This window comes from Exophiala oligosperma (genome assembly GCF_000835515.1).
Source record: "Exophiala oligosperma strain CBS 72588 unplaced genomic scaffold supercont1.1, whole genome shotgun sequence".
Classification (NCBI taxonomy): Eukaryota; Fungi; Ascomycota; class Eurotiomycetes; order Chaetothyriales; family Herpotrichiellaceae; genus Exophiala; species Exophiala oligosperma.
Window position 1 is genome coordinate 1488807 of NW_015622818.1, and position 13329 is coordinate 1502135.

Sequence of the window (13329 nt, forward strand, 5' to 3'; positions counted from 1 at the left end):
ACACCATACAACATTCATACACAGTCAAGACTCGTATAGATTCGGGCGCGCATGGACATTGTTTTCAAAGACTTGAGCAGAAAAGATTGGCGACTAGACGAATCCTAGAAGCATTCAATGATGGAGTTTCGACGATTTTTCCTCTTTCTTCTTTCGTTTCCTTGCGAGGTTGGACAGATTGCTTTTCCAAACCGACTCGCCTATTTTTTTTCTTTTTCTTCATGTATACGGAGTATACGCAACTGCATCGGGTTCATGGCTAGCCAGGGAATTACGGAGTTATATAAAAATGATTTGATGACTTGTTCTTCTTTTAAAACAAAACAAACCCCAAACCAAACTTGTTCTTCGCTTTCGACATGCACTGACCGAGAGATCAATGCCTTGCTTCACCCTGATATTCTGTACTGTATAAAAAGTGATCCGTCCGTTTGTCCCTGTCCCTGTCGCGTGCATCTTTTCCCTTTCCTTTCCAGCCATGACAGTTGATTGCAAGGGAACACCACCACCACCGTTATTACCAACGTTCGGCTACGTGCTAACATCGATCTCTCTATACCGAGCCTCGGCTTTGTTCGCTATTGAATGTATATTGTTTTTCAATATAATACTTTGATGTGCGACAAGCAAAGCGCCGTAAACAATTCATCTAATCAATCTCCGACTCTATTTACTAAAGCCATAGGCAGACCTGATCTGTCCTGATAACGCCTTATCCACATGTCTGGACCACGCTTCTCACAGCCTATGCTGGAAGTGTTTGCCGATCTCAGCCTCCCAAACACGATTTTTGTGTCCTCACCCTGTCCTTCTAATACTTTTGATAACCTTGGTCGGCTCTATACATGACCAGACTGTCGCATGTCGAAAATTTTGTGGAATTCTACCGATCCACCATTCAAGATTCTCTAGTTACTTCGAGCGAGTCGGAGGCAGTCGCATCGCGAGTCACCGTTGTTTCTGCATCAGCGGCGTCATTGTTTTGACCGTCAACTGTAGTTGCGTTCTCTTGTTCGTCACGCTCATGCTTTAATCTTGCGGCCTCGCTTTGCAAATAACTCGCTCTTCTCTCGGCCTCTTGTTCATGCTTGTCGCTTACGTTGACGGCGAGGAAACTCTTCGGTAATTGGACTGTGTTGAACTTCGCTTTCAACGTCGAAATAACCTCTTTCCAGTCTTGATGATTGGTCAAGGATCGTCTTGGTGCTGATCCAATCGCATGTTTGGAATCGAGAGAAATGTCGAGGGGATCAATAGTGTGGCAACCAGGCGATATGGAAATGCGAATTGAATAAGTCGACTCGGCTGTGTCAGCATCCTTGGCCTCGTACAATTCAAAGCAGATCTGGGAAAGGTAGTCTAGCTCTGGAATGGTGGATCGCTTAATCTTGGTATGGATTCCACCTTCCATGATGCAGTTGAGGAGTGTGTAGATGTGGGATTCCTTGGTGAAGTAGATGAAAGACTTTGCATCGCTAGACGCTTGCAACTCCTCGAGGTCGTCCACAATCTCTCGTAGCAGCGGAAGTGAAGTCAAGAGGCCAATCTCTAACTTCTCTTCGTCGCTGATACCGTACTCCTGTGGCCCGATGTAGTCGAATAAGATTTTGCTGTACCGGTACAGTTCTCTCAGACGACCAAGACGTTGATCGAGACTTGACTTGCTTTCGGAAGACCCACTGAACAGCTTGAAGTAAGAAGCACCCTGTTCCCACGAATTAAGTGGTGGAGCTGGCACAGGCTGTTTTAAGATAGATTGTCTTCTCAAACCGATCTTGTGAGCAAACGAGTGTTTGTCAGAGAGACTACCAGAAGCAGACACATTGCTTTCATGACGGCTTTTACCAACAGGTGAAACAGAGCCCTCGACCTGCTCCTGCTCAATCGGACTTGCTGACGCTGCAATACTCTCCTCTTTGGCCATGTCGTCCAGGAGTGATTGGCTAGGCGTAAAGACCCATTCCAGGAACTGCTTATTGTGGAGTGCATCGTATTTCATGGTGTCGTACAGCTCGGAGATCTTACTGGGATCAGCCTTCTCAGTATCGCAAAACTCGGAAAACAACTTCTCCCAGCGTTCTTTGAAGAGTTCCGGGTCTTCTCCAGTGCACCATCGGGACTGAATGGAAGCAACAGACAAGCCCTCCTTGTTCGCATCCTTTGATTCTGGACTGCCACTGATAGCAGCGAGTGATGCGGCAGCCCCGCTTGTAAGCTTCTTGAAGTTGTGCCTCATGACCCGCCGGTGGAATTTCAAGAGATCGATAACATTCTGCATGACCACAAATGGAGACGCCACGTCTTTGGGCCATGCAAATGCTTCTGGGACACTGCCTTCGCGAAGAAGGTGCTTAAGCTTCTTCTTGACTTTGTCCATGACATCTTTAGCCGCATTGGAGTCGTCCAGAAGATCTTTACGAACCTGGATAAAATCTTCTGGTATGTCTTGACGATCCAGGAATGCAGCAGCAAAGATTTGTGCACTGGTCTTGACTCGTTTCTCAGAGCTGGTGAATATGCGTACATCATTCAACACTTCTCTATTGAGCAACTTGAAGTCGTCACGCATGTTAGCTCCTAAGTCCTGAGACTGATAACGGGCAGAGTGCGTTGGCTCGCCTCCCCATTTCATAACCAGTTGCAATTTGTCTAGGACAAGGTCATTCTCCGCTGCCGAGAACCTTGAAAAGGTCGCTCCGGACATGGAATCGCTTCTAGTTTGTGGCCGGTGCAATTGATTAGGGTCTTTCAGATCCGGTATCGAGCCCGAACGGTCGGCAAGGGGCGAGTCACAGATCTGAAATGGTTCTGTCTCAGGTATCGACAGCACGGATGGACTGCTCGGGTTGGCAGGATCACTCATGTTTGCCTGCATCTCCTCCGGTTTCCGCTTCCGAAACATTGGCTTGATCTGCACCTTCGTGCCAGGTTGGGAACCTTTCTTTGCAAGGGCGATTCGCAGATTATGCAACTTGTCTGGGTCTTCGAGGTGGTCCTTCTGTGCGGTCTTGACCGCAGCTTCAACGCTTGCCAGAGCAGCTTCGCCTTTGAGCAGTACTTCCTCGTGGTGGCCTTTAAGAAGATCAGCAAACACCTGAGAATGAGCGGTAAATTTGATCTTCTGCTTTGGAGTCCTGTCCGCATGTCTGATGACTGTCACGAAGCCCTTGAGTTTCCAAGAATGTTTTGAGCTAGGCATCGGAGCCGGTGCATCTTGTTCCTTAGCAGACGACATCGCCTCTCCTGATGCAGTGCCTATCGGTGCCGTTTGCACGACTGGAGGAGGTAGCATTTCTGTATTGTCCATAGCTCTCGGCATGGTCTGCGCGTTGGTACTTCTCTCCATAGTTGGCGGCGAGCTAAGGGGAGTCGTCATCGTCGAAGATTTCGAAGAGGTGGCAGCTGTAGACTGGTGATGTCTGTTGGAGTGAGGCAGATGCTGAGAGAGCTTATTCATACTTGGTGACTTCAAAATCGTCTTAAGGGCTGAACGATGAGGGTGATTAGAGCCCCCCTGGCGGCGAACTGGAAGTTCACCACTTGAATCCGGTGACGGCTCCTCAGTCCAACCGTTCTCCAGCTTCACCTTTTCCGTGACGAACATGCCTCTCAAGATCTTGGCGCAGTCATTGTAGTAGTCTTCATTGTCTTTGACAAAGCTCCAGCCATTGACATCAATGATATAACTGGAATTCCCTGTACGCAACAGATCAAAGCCACAGATGCGCTGCCCGAAAGCTCGAGCAACCTTCGCAGCCATTTCTCTTTCTACGTCGCTAAGTTTGGTCACATACCTGAGTTCCTTCCCATGAGTATTGCGACGAACCAGTCCGTCAACGACAGGCGATTTTCTTGTTTCTGCATGGCAGTAGTCTGGTCCAACAGTGTACGCTTTCACGTCTTCAGCGTTCTCTGTCCTCAGAAATTGTTCGTAGATGTAGCTGCTTCCTGGTTCGGTAATGGAACGGGGCGTAATGAGGTCAGGATCGTACTCGGACGACTTGTTGCCTATCTTGCGGAAAAGTCTCCTTGCTCCCCCGTCCTGAGATCTAGGGAAGTAAATGATGACATTGTGGTCTTCCCCATTGACAGGCTTCTCGACGAAAGGCTTCTTCAGCGATTTGCCGTCGACAACGATTGTGTCACCCTCGTCTGTCAGCTCGATAGATTTTGCCGCAGGGGCTCCACCTCCTGTGCCATCTTGGGGGCCTTCCAACACAACTCCTGTCATATTGTAAACATGCTGCGCAAGTTCAGCTGATTCCAAGCGGGGGCCTCCATCTCGATTAACTTCAATACGTCTGGGGGTGGGAATCTGCATCTGATCCAGAATCTTAAGACAGAGTCGACGGTCCCACAGAACCTTCTGCATGGGTAGGTCATTGACCACGAAGGGTTTCCGCAATTTGACATATGCGATGGCCTTGTCGAGAGGGAATCCGTCCGAAAAGAACGAAATCAGGAAATCACTGTCGAGATTAGCGGTCGGACAACACTGATCACTTTCTACAAACTTTGGACTTACCAGATAGGCCAGTTCTCCACATCTGAGCGGATTAGCATCGTCGATATGTCACAACAGGAGTTGACTAACCTTCATCAAGAATAGCTTTGTCACCGAAGACGATAACTTCGAAATCGCCGTTGCCTTGAAGGCGAGTCAAGATTTGACGGCTGGGACGGCTTCGGGCTTTGACATCGAGGGCGCAAACCCCAATTCTTCCCATTGATATCTTGCTTTCAGTGCTTCCGTTATCGTTCTTGGAGGAGCCCGTGCCACTAAGGCGTCGAGTAGAGGAGATCGAGCGAGGTTTGGGAACTCGAGGAGCCCGGTTGGGCAAAACAGTCTCGGAACCATCGGTCCTAGTCGTAGATCCTAGTGTTTGGCCAGCGGGAATCGAGGTATCACTCTTGGTGGCGGATGATGGAAGCGTGGCCTGAGATGATACTAGATCTGAAGGATTAGGAATGCTTGGATCGAAAACGGGAGGTGAAAGGACAGGAGGGCCTGGGGATGTTGAGGTGGAGGCAGTGGTGACCGCAGTAGGGTCGCAGGCTGTTGTAGAAACCTGCACAGTCGTGGGCGAGGTCCCCAGAACGGGAGCGTCCAGACTCTTGACTGAACCAGGCGGGCTTCTAGCGTCATCTTGAGATCTTCTGTGAGACCTCAAGGAGTTCAGGGAGGTAGACAATCTTCTGTTGATGGTGGGCGCGGACGAGGGAGGTGGCATACTTATACTAGAGCGGTCGGCCGAAGCCTTGGTAGTTTCAGTCTGAGGAGCCTTGCGGACTTCAGGGTTCTTGTGAGAAGCCAATAGCGAGTGTGTCGAGGGTGGCCGGCCAAGAGACATCGGCGGCCGAGACGACGTAACGGAAGAAGAGCCCGAATATACTGCTGTCAAAGAAGAAGTGTCGTCCAGAGCACTTTCGGAATTGTTTGTCGAGGTCCGCCGGAGCGGTGAGCCTTGGTCCATTGTGTCGCTCGTACAGTGCAGAGTGTGCTCAAGATGATAGTTACCAGCACCAGTAGCACCCTGGACCGTTACCAGAGCTCAACCAACCTACGAGGATACAGCGATCAATCTCGTCGAAGGCTCGTTGTGGCACCAGTCAAAATGAATGACCTGTAGGAAATATCGAACAAGAGTGGCAAATGTAATATTATATTGCCATACTGAAGGTCAACGATAGAAGTGAATAATGATCTGAAGTCAGTGAGAAGCGAATAGATGAACGATTGAAAGGATGGAAGAAGACAGATTGTGAGAAAGATAGACGTTCCGTTCCCGTCGCCGCTGCCGCTGTTCATGTCTTTGCCGTCCAGAAATCCGTAGTTTGGCAGGTGCAGACAACGTCATTGCTCCTTCTCAATCGTTCCACCCCAAATAATCGCAGTAGAGAAAAAAAATAATTTAGTGGCTTTCCGTTTTGGGATTCTCCAACATCCAAACTGCGCCCAATCTTGACGCAGCCGTCAACCTTCAACATGTTCCAGAGAAGCTGAGGAGCCTTGGGGATATTGTATTTTGCACATTCCTAGCATGGAGGATGCCGTCGAATTTCCCGTGGCCAAGCGACAGCGCCGCGAGAATGGCCAGAGCCCTCTCGATCACAAAGCGCGAACAAGTTCTCGACTCTTTTCTCCGTTCAGAGTATGCACTCACTGCATTTCCTGAAGATCTTTTGCTGACTGCTTGCAAGACCTTAGGCTTGGTTTCCCCTACAAGTGTCCCGTTTACGTCCGTTCCCCTGGGCAAAACCACTTTTCAGATCACCACTTCTGTTGGCAATGCTCTGCAAACCTACGACTTACGCAGAGGTCTCAATCTTGTTTTCCTCAGCCGCCCCCAATGCCCGAATCAGATTACATCTACGTGCGCATATCGTGATAGAGTCTTTGTTGCATGGGGGGGATCGCAACAGGACAGTCCTCGAGGCGTTTGGGTCTTCAAGCGAGGACAAGTCGTTGGCGAGTTGGAGACTGAAGACACCCACCCTCAAGAGATTGAGACGCTTCTTGTGTTTGGCTCTTGGGTCGTAGGATGTGGAAAAGAAGCGATTGAAGTCTGGAAATCCGACACCTACGAACACTATACAACTATCCTCCCATCTACTTCTGCCGCTGCCAGCAATTCTGGAGAAATTTTCTCTGGTCAGATTTGCACCCTACCTACCATTTTAAACAAGGTTTTTGTTGGAAGAAAAGATGGCTATATCGAGGTCTACAACGTTAGTACTGGGAGATTGGTGCACACAATCCTCGCCCCCTCGGCAAATTGCGGTCCGGTGACGGCCCTTTCTCCAGCCCCTGCACTGTGTCTCCTCGCAGTTGCTTATGCCGACGGCACTATTACCATTTTTGACGTCGAGTCAGATGAGAAGGTGCTGGAATTGCATCAAAGAGACACCAAGAAGCCTATAACCTCGATAAGCTTCCGTAGCGATGGAATGGGTGCCGGAGAGGATGGCCGTAAGTCCGGTTCCATGGCTACGTCTAGTATCGAGAGCGGTGATATCACACTTTGGGACCTTAATCGTGGTGGTAAAATTGTGGGAGTATTGCGAGGCGCCCATGAGACTTCGAGCCTTGGTCAGGCGACCGGAGTGAACAAGGTGGAGTTTCTTTCAGGACAGCCTGTGTTGATATCGTCTGGTTTGGACAATTCTCTGAGGTCCTGGGTATTTGACGAGAATCCTTTCTCACCAACACCCCGACCTTTACATTCACGGAGCGGACACGCTGCTCCAGTGACTAAGCTCAAATTTCTGCCGGCCGCCTCAGATGGGTCGGATGCCGCTGGGAAATGGCTACTGTCTGCTGGAAGTGATCGAAGCCTCTGGGGATTCAGTCTCCGCCGCGACGGTCAGAGCACCGAGTTGAGCCAGGGTGCGGTCAAGCACAAAGCCCGGAAGACTGGACTGCTTGCAGACGATGGCGCCGGGGTAGAGGAATTCAAAGCTCCACCTATCATTGATATGGCTTGCTCCCTGAATAGAGATGGCGGCATGGGTGCAGTGGGCGGCCAGGTCTGGGCCAATGCGAAGACGAGCAATGCAGAAGTGACCAGCACCACTGGTTGGGAGAGTATTGTCACTGCCCACCTCGACGATCGCTTTGCAAGAACGTGGTCTTGGGGAAGGAAAAAAGCTGGCAGGTGGTCTTTCGAGACTGGCGATCACAAACCCGTGACTAGTGTCGCCATCACTACCTGTGGCACTTTCGCTGTCATCGGGTCCGCTGGTGGCAGTCTGGACATGTTCAATCTTCAATCTGGGGTACATCGTCAGCGATACCCACCTCGTCTGACTCCGTCGCAGATCAAACAGCTCAAACAACATGCCCAGTCAGAGCAGATTCTGCCCGTGCCACAAGGTCATCGAGATGCAGTGACTGGCATTGTCGTTGACAGCCTCAATCGCACAATGGTTTCTACTGGTCTCGATGGCTCTATCATCTTCTGGGACTTCTCGACTGGAAGGATCCTAGAGAGACGCACTGATACCGATGCTGTGCCCACAGCCATCCACTACAACCCATCGTCAGGGCTTCTCGCCCTTTCTTGTGACGATCTTTGCATTCGCATCGTCGACATTGAAAGCAGAAAGATTGTCCGCGAGCTCTGGGGCTGTGTAGGACAGATCTACGACTATTGCTTTTCCCACGACGGTCGCTGGGTAGTGGCATGTTCCATGGACTCGATTGTTCGCGTATTTGACCTAGCGACGGGCCATCTAATTGACGCCTTCCGAACAGCAACATGCACCAGTGTCGCGTTCTCATCAACCGGCGAGTTTCTGGCGACCACCCACGCCGGTAGTGTCGGTATCAACATCTGGACGAACAAAGCTCTGTTCACAGCCGTTTCGACGAAACAGGTTGACGAAGCCACTGGCATCATCGATCTCACCGAGACAGCAGCCTTCCAAGCAGCCAGTCAACTCGCAGTTGCAGACCCAGTGGCCGACGCAGACGACCAGATCGATGGCATCGACGACGAATCATTCACCGTTGACCAACTCGATCGAAGCCTCCTCACCCTCTCCCTCGTCCCTCAATCACGGTGGCAAACACTCCTCAACCTCGACAGTATCCGAGAGCGCAATAAACCGATCCAGGCGCCCGAGAAGCCCAAGGCGGCACCTTTCTTCCTGGGCTCAGCCATGACGAACGGGACCGGCGCCGACACCACCTCGTCCATTGCTGTCGCCGATATCGAAGAGGTTGAGCGTTCGCGTATATCTCGTCTCGCTCTCGCAGCCTCTTCGCAGCAATCTCACTCGCAGATTTCAACCCTTTTGGCTTCCTTCTCGTCAGACCGCAGCCCGAGCGAATTGTGCGACTACCTCACCACGCTGCCCCCGTCCGCGGCGGACCTGGAAATCCGTTCCCTCACGCTGTCGGAAATGCCCCTCTTCGTCCGCGCACTCACCCTCCAACTCGAATCCCGGCGCAGTTTCGAGTTGGTGAATACGTGGATGAGCGTCTTCCTCAAACTGCACGGCGACTTTGTCGCGGATGTTCCCGGCCTCAACGACGCCGTGCGCGAGTGGAGGTCAGTCATGCAGGCCGAGGAAGAGAGATTGAGCAAACTTGTGGGCTACACACGCGGCATTGTAGAGTTTTTGAGGAGTACGAGGTAGATTTGATGCGTGACGGGGTACATTTTAGACGGGCCCTTTTTGGCTCGGGCAATCGAGTCAGGTACACTAGTTTCAATGAGCCTAGAAGCACGAAAATAAGATGAACAGTGCAATTTCCATATATGTGTGGCCATTTTGTGTATCTCGTCTCGTCAAGAATCGTGAACGTCATGGCTGGCCGGGGGGGGGATAGCTTGGTCCCTAATAAGCAGAACTGGGACTTTATTAAACGACGGCATCAAGCTTGCCCCTGTACTACGACACAAGTCCATTGCCAGCCAAGTTTGCTTTCCTCCATTTTTCCTTCTCCTTCTTGGGTCCGTCTATTTGAGACCGTTCTTGGCCTTGAAGGCGGCGAGCAGACCGGCGGTGGAGGAGTCGTGATCGGCGCCGGCGCCCTCGGTCTCGAGCTCCTTCTGGATCTTCTTGGCCAGGACCTTTCCGAGCTCGACGCCCCACTGGTCGAAGCTGTTGATGTTCCAGATGACGCCCTCGGTGAAGACCATGTGCTCGTAGTAGGCTATCAGGGCGCCCAGGGTGCCGGGGGTGATTAGCTCGGCCAGGATGTTGGTCGTCGGCCGGTTGCCCAGGAAGGTCTTGTGGGAGACGAGCTCGTCCGGGGCGCCCTCGGCCTTGACCTGCTCGGGGGTCTTGCCGACCATGAGGGCCTCGGCCTGGGCCAGGAAGTTCGACGCCAGCATCCGCTGGTGCAGGCCCCCCTCGACCGGGTTGTGGGAGTTGGCGGCGAGGATGAAGTCGGTGGGGATGAGCTTCGTGCCCTGGTGGAGCAGCTGGAAGAAGGAGTGCTGCGCGTTGGTCGCGGGCTCGCCGAAGAAGATGGCGCCGGTGGTGTACTTGACGTAGTCGCCCGACCGGGTGACGGCCTTGCCGTTGGACTCCATGGTCAGTTGCTGCAGGTAGGCCGGGAAGCGGTGCATGTACTGGTCGAACGGCGAGACCAGGTGGGTCTGGGCGCCGAAGAAGTCGGAGTACCAGACGCTCAGCAGACCGCCGATGACTGGGATGTTCTCGTGCAAGGGGGCAGTCTTGAAGTGGTTGTCCATGGCATGGGCACCGGCCAGGAACTCGTGGAAGTTGTCGTAGCCAATGTACAGGCACACCGACAAGCCGATGGCGGACCAGACCGAGTATCGTCCACCCACCCAGCTTTCGAATCCGAACATGTTCTTCGTGTCGATGCCAAACTTGGAGACCTCCTCTTTGTTGGTGGACAAGGCGACAAAGTGCTTGGCAATGTCCGACTCCTTTGCGGATTGTAGGAACCACTTCTTGGCCGTGTTTGCATTGGTGGTTGTCTCCGCGGTGGTGAAGGTCTTTGAGGCAATGAGGAAGAGAGTGGTCTCGGGATCAGAGTCTTTCAGGGCTTCGGCAATGTGTGTTCCATCAATGTTGGACACAAAGTGCAATTTCATGTTGCGGTCACCGTATGGCTTGAGAGCCTCAGACACCATGACCGGGCCACTGGTTGTTGTTAGTTTTGGACGTTAGGGATAATCGGAATCCTTTCTTACAGGTCGGAACCACCAATACCAATGTTGATAATGGTAGTCAGCTTCTTTCCGGTGTATCCTTTCCATGAACCGCTTCGAATCTGTTCCGAGAATTCCTTCATGTGCTCAAGGACCGAATTGGTCTCTTCGACGACGCTTTTACCGTCAACAGCCATGGGCTGATTGGTGACATTTCGGAGGGCAACATGGTACACGGCTCTCTTCTCTGTGAAGTTGATCTTGTCACCAGCAAACATCTCATCCCTCAATTGCTCCAGGTTTGCTTCCTTGGCGAGGTTGATGAGGAGGTCCAGGGTCTCTTCGGTCAGAAAGTTCTTGGAGAAGTCAAAGAGGATTTCCTTGTTGTCCGCATTGTTCTTGAAAATTCTCTTGAACTTCTCGAATCGCTGAGGGTCCTTCTCGAAGTATTCCTTGAGGACGATGTTGCGGCCCACGGTGTTGTGGTGCTCAACGAGAGCTTGCCACGCCTTGAGCTCCGTGGCCTGCGAGAATCCAGGCATGACGAGGTATGTGGGAGATAGAAGGAGGGTTTCTAAGAGTAAAGAGATGGTTAGGACGAGGACGAGTGAATCGAGGATCGAGAAGAAACGGTCTCTCTTTAAGTACAACGGAGTGAAACTGTGGGTGCCGCGGGATGGGTGGGACTGCGTCAGGCTTGGGAATTGTCTCAAGAGACTTACACTCAATATCGTCAGGGGGATCCTGAGCCACGTGGTTACCGATAAAGAAGCCCAGAGAAGAGAAGTCGAGGTGGTCAAGCAGAGATGTGTTGGGTATGGACGGCCTATTTCGAGGTGTCTCAGGCGCCGAGCCAAAGAAATAAGAAAGAGATGGAGGGGCATTTCGCAAGCTCCGGCTGAAAATCAACACTATGATGCAAGAATACGGAGAAGCTACGAGGACACGGACTGAGGTAATCCATCCAACTGGCCCACCACCACCTCTCCTCTCTCACAACACATTCAGGCATTACAGGACATGGGGACCATTCAGGAAAACAGTAAGCGCTGCTCAGGTGATTAATCCTTGCAAATACAGGAAACCCTGGAATCGTGTTGAGGAACAACATGTAACTCATTGGAATTGGAGGGGTATCTTATGGTTACATAATCAACCTACACCGTCGTCAGCCTTGCCCTTTTTTCCCGCAGTTCTATTAGACCACCATTCCCTAGTACCACTGTGTATGCTGTCCTCCTTTTCCTTACCTCTCTACTCGGAGAATTCTACAATAGCAATGCAGACATGAAGATCAGGCTGCCAAGAGCGAACAACGATGCGCAAGATTGACCTTGCAGACCAGATGCATCTCCCTTATACCCATTGATGGGGGGACTAATTGTTGGTGAAGGAGCTTTGGTGGCGTTGAAAGTGACGTTGGAAGTCGGTGAGGCACCAGTTGCATTGACAACAGACAAGGTTGATGTAGTGGTGTTCAGCGCAATAGTGGTGGTATTGCCATACGAGGCCACAGAGCTTGTAAGAGGAAGTCCAGTAGTTGATCCATTTAGGGCGCAAGAGGTCGTGGAAGCACTGACAGTAACGGTATTCGTCGTTGTAGATGTGATGGTGGTGGTAGTGGACAGTATGGACGAGGTTGTGTTATAGTTGTCGTCGTTGTCATCGTCATTTTCGCCAAATCTGCAATTGAAAGAAGCATGTCGCTTCCCATCTGCAGAAATGCATTTGGAACCAGTTGTAGAGCAATTGAAGCCGGAGGGACAGGCATCTAGGTTCTATTAGAATCTGTCCAGACATTCATAGCAAGAGGGCAGTTACTCACAGTCACTTGAGCAGCAAGTCTCGCCAGCCTTCGGATTATAGCATGTGTCGCTACCGCAGGGCACATAATCAGCGCCGCAACCGGAACAGCTACCATCTTGACTTGGGCTGCAGTCTTCATAGCGAAAGCCCATGTTGTCGCTATCTCCAGAAGCTGCAGTGTAGGGTATTGCCGCCGCAAGGAATGCAGCGACAGCGAAACTAGAGAGAGACCGCATGATGATGTTGGCAAGTGTCAATCAGATTGGTTTTCGGATAAGACAGCGAATCGTAAAGAGTGCCTTGTGAAGGATGTCTCGGGAAAGAGCTCGATGTTGAGGGAGGGTGGAATATCCCACAAGAAGATATCGAGCCATCATGGCACTATTAATATGGTCGTAAGTTATTTCTTTGTGCTGAGATTGGAAGCAACAACAAAGGAATATTGCATATTCAACGGCGGCAGCCGGTAACAGTAGCACAGACAAAGAGTCGAAAACGGTTGAAGCTGTGGAACGCATCATTTCCGGTGTTTGGACTGTTTGGAAATAAAACACCAAATGTGAGTATCCGAAATCATGATCATACATTATCCAGGATCACGCTTCATTTCACGATAACGGACAGCAACATCGAGAGGACCAAGATATGGAAAGCCTACCAGTTATCAGGAAAGAGAAAAAATGGCACATTAATAGCAGACTCTGCGTCGATATTGAGAGAGCGACTGTTCGAGGATCGGCTTTTGTCCTGATGTTTGCAAGTCAATCATTGACGAAGTTGTTTTCATCAAGAGTCGCAGCAGCCTTGTTTATATAATCACACGCCAAGACAAGGCTGTTTCCCATCAGAGATTGAGGCCATTACGGAGAATTTTCAGCAATCTGTCTGGCCA

General features: G+C 51.1%; 4 protein-coding genes across 5 annotated transcripts; 1 reads left to right on the forward strand and 3 right to left on the reverse strand.

Moving 5' to 3' along the window:
- Positions 1-329: 329 nt before the first annotated feature.
- PV06_00513 lies at positions 330-5777 on the reverse strand. 2 transcript variants are annotated; one of them, XM_016401020.1, is made up of 4 exons: positions 5234-5777; positions 4595-4948; positions 4526-4547; positions 330-4469 (listed from the first exon to the last, which is right to left on the reverse strand). In XM_016401020.1, exons 1-4 carry the CDS (start codon positions 5472-5474, stop codon positions 899-901), a joined length of 4188 nt encoding a protein of 1395 aa, XP_016268073.1. In that variant the 5' UTR covers positions 5475-5777; the 3' UTR covers positions 330-898. The 2 variants fall into 2 exon arrangements, with proteins under 2 accessions (XP_016268073.1, XP_016268072.1); XM_016401019.1 differs by having other exon boundaries at positions 4595-5777.
- Positions 5778-5947: 170 nt separating this feature from the next.
- PV06_00514 (uncharacterized protein) lies at positions 5948-9315 on the forward strand. Its single transcript, XM_016401021.1, has 2 exons — positions 5948-6152; positions 6202-9315. Exons 1-2 carry the CDS (start codon positions 6042-6044, stop codon positions 9139-9141), a joined length of 3051 nt encoding a protein of 1016 aa, XP_016268074.1. The 5' UTR covers positions 5948-6041; the 3' UTR covers positions 9142-9315.
- Positions 9238-11484, reverse strand: PV06_00515 (glucose-6-phosphate isomerase). Its single transcript, XM_016401022.1, has 3 exons — positions 11354-11484; positions 10674-11205; positions 9238-10623 (listed from the first exon to the last, which is right to left on the reverse strand). The coding sequence occupies exons 2-3, from the start codon at positions 11171-11173 to the stop codon at positions 9465-9467; spliced, it is 1659 nt and encodes a 552-aa protein (XP_016268075.1). The 5' UTR covers positions 11174-11205; positions 11354-11484; the 3' UTR covers positions 9238-9464.
- Positions 11485-11899: 415 nt separating this feature from the next.
- PV06_00516 (uncharacterized protein) lies at positions 11900-12829 on the reverse strand (the record flags this gene model as incomplete). The annotated part of the gene is made up of 2 exons (XM_016401023.1): positions 12457-12829; positions 11900-12402 (listed from the first exon to the last, which is right to left on the reverse strand). Exons 1-2 carry the CDS (start codon positions 12671-12673, stop codon positions 11900-11902), a joined length of 720 nt encoding a protein of 239 aa, XP_016268076.1. The 5' UTR covers positions 12674-12829.
- Between the last annotated feature and the right edge of the window lie 500 nt (positions 12830-13329).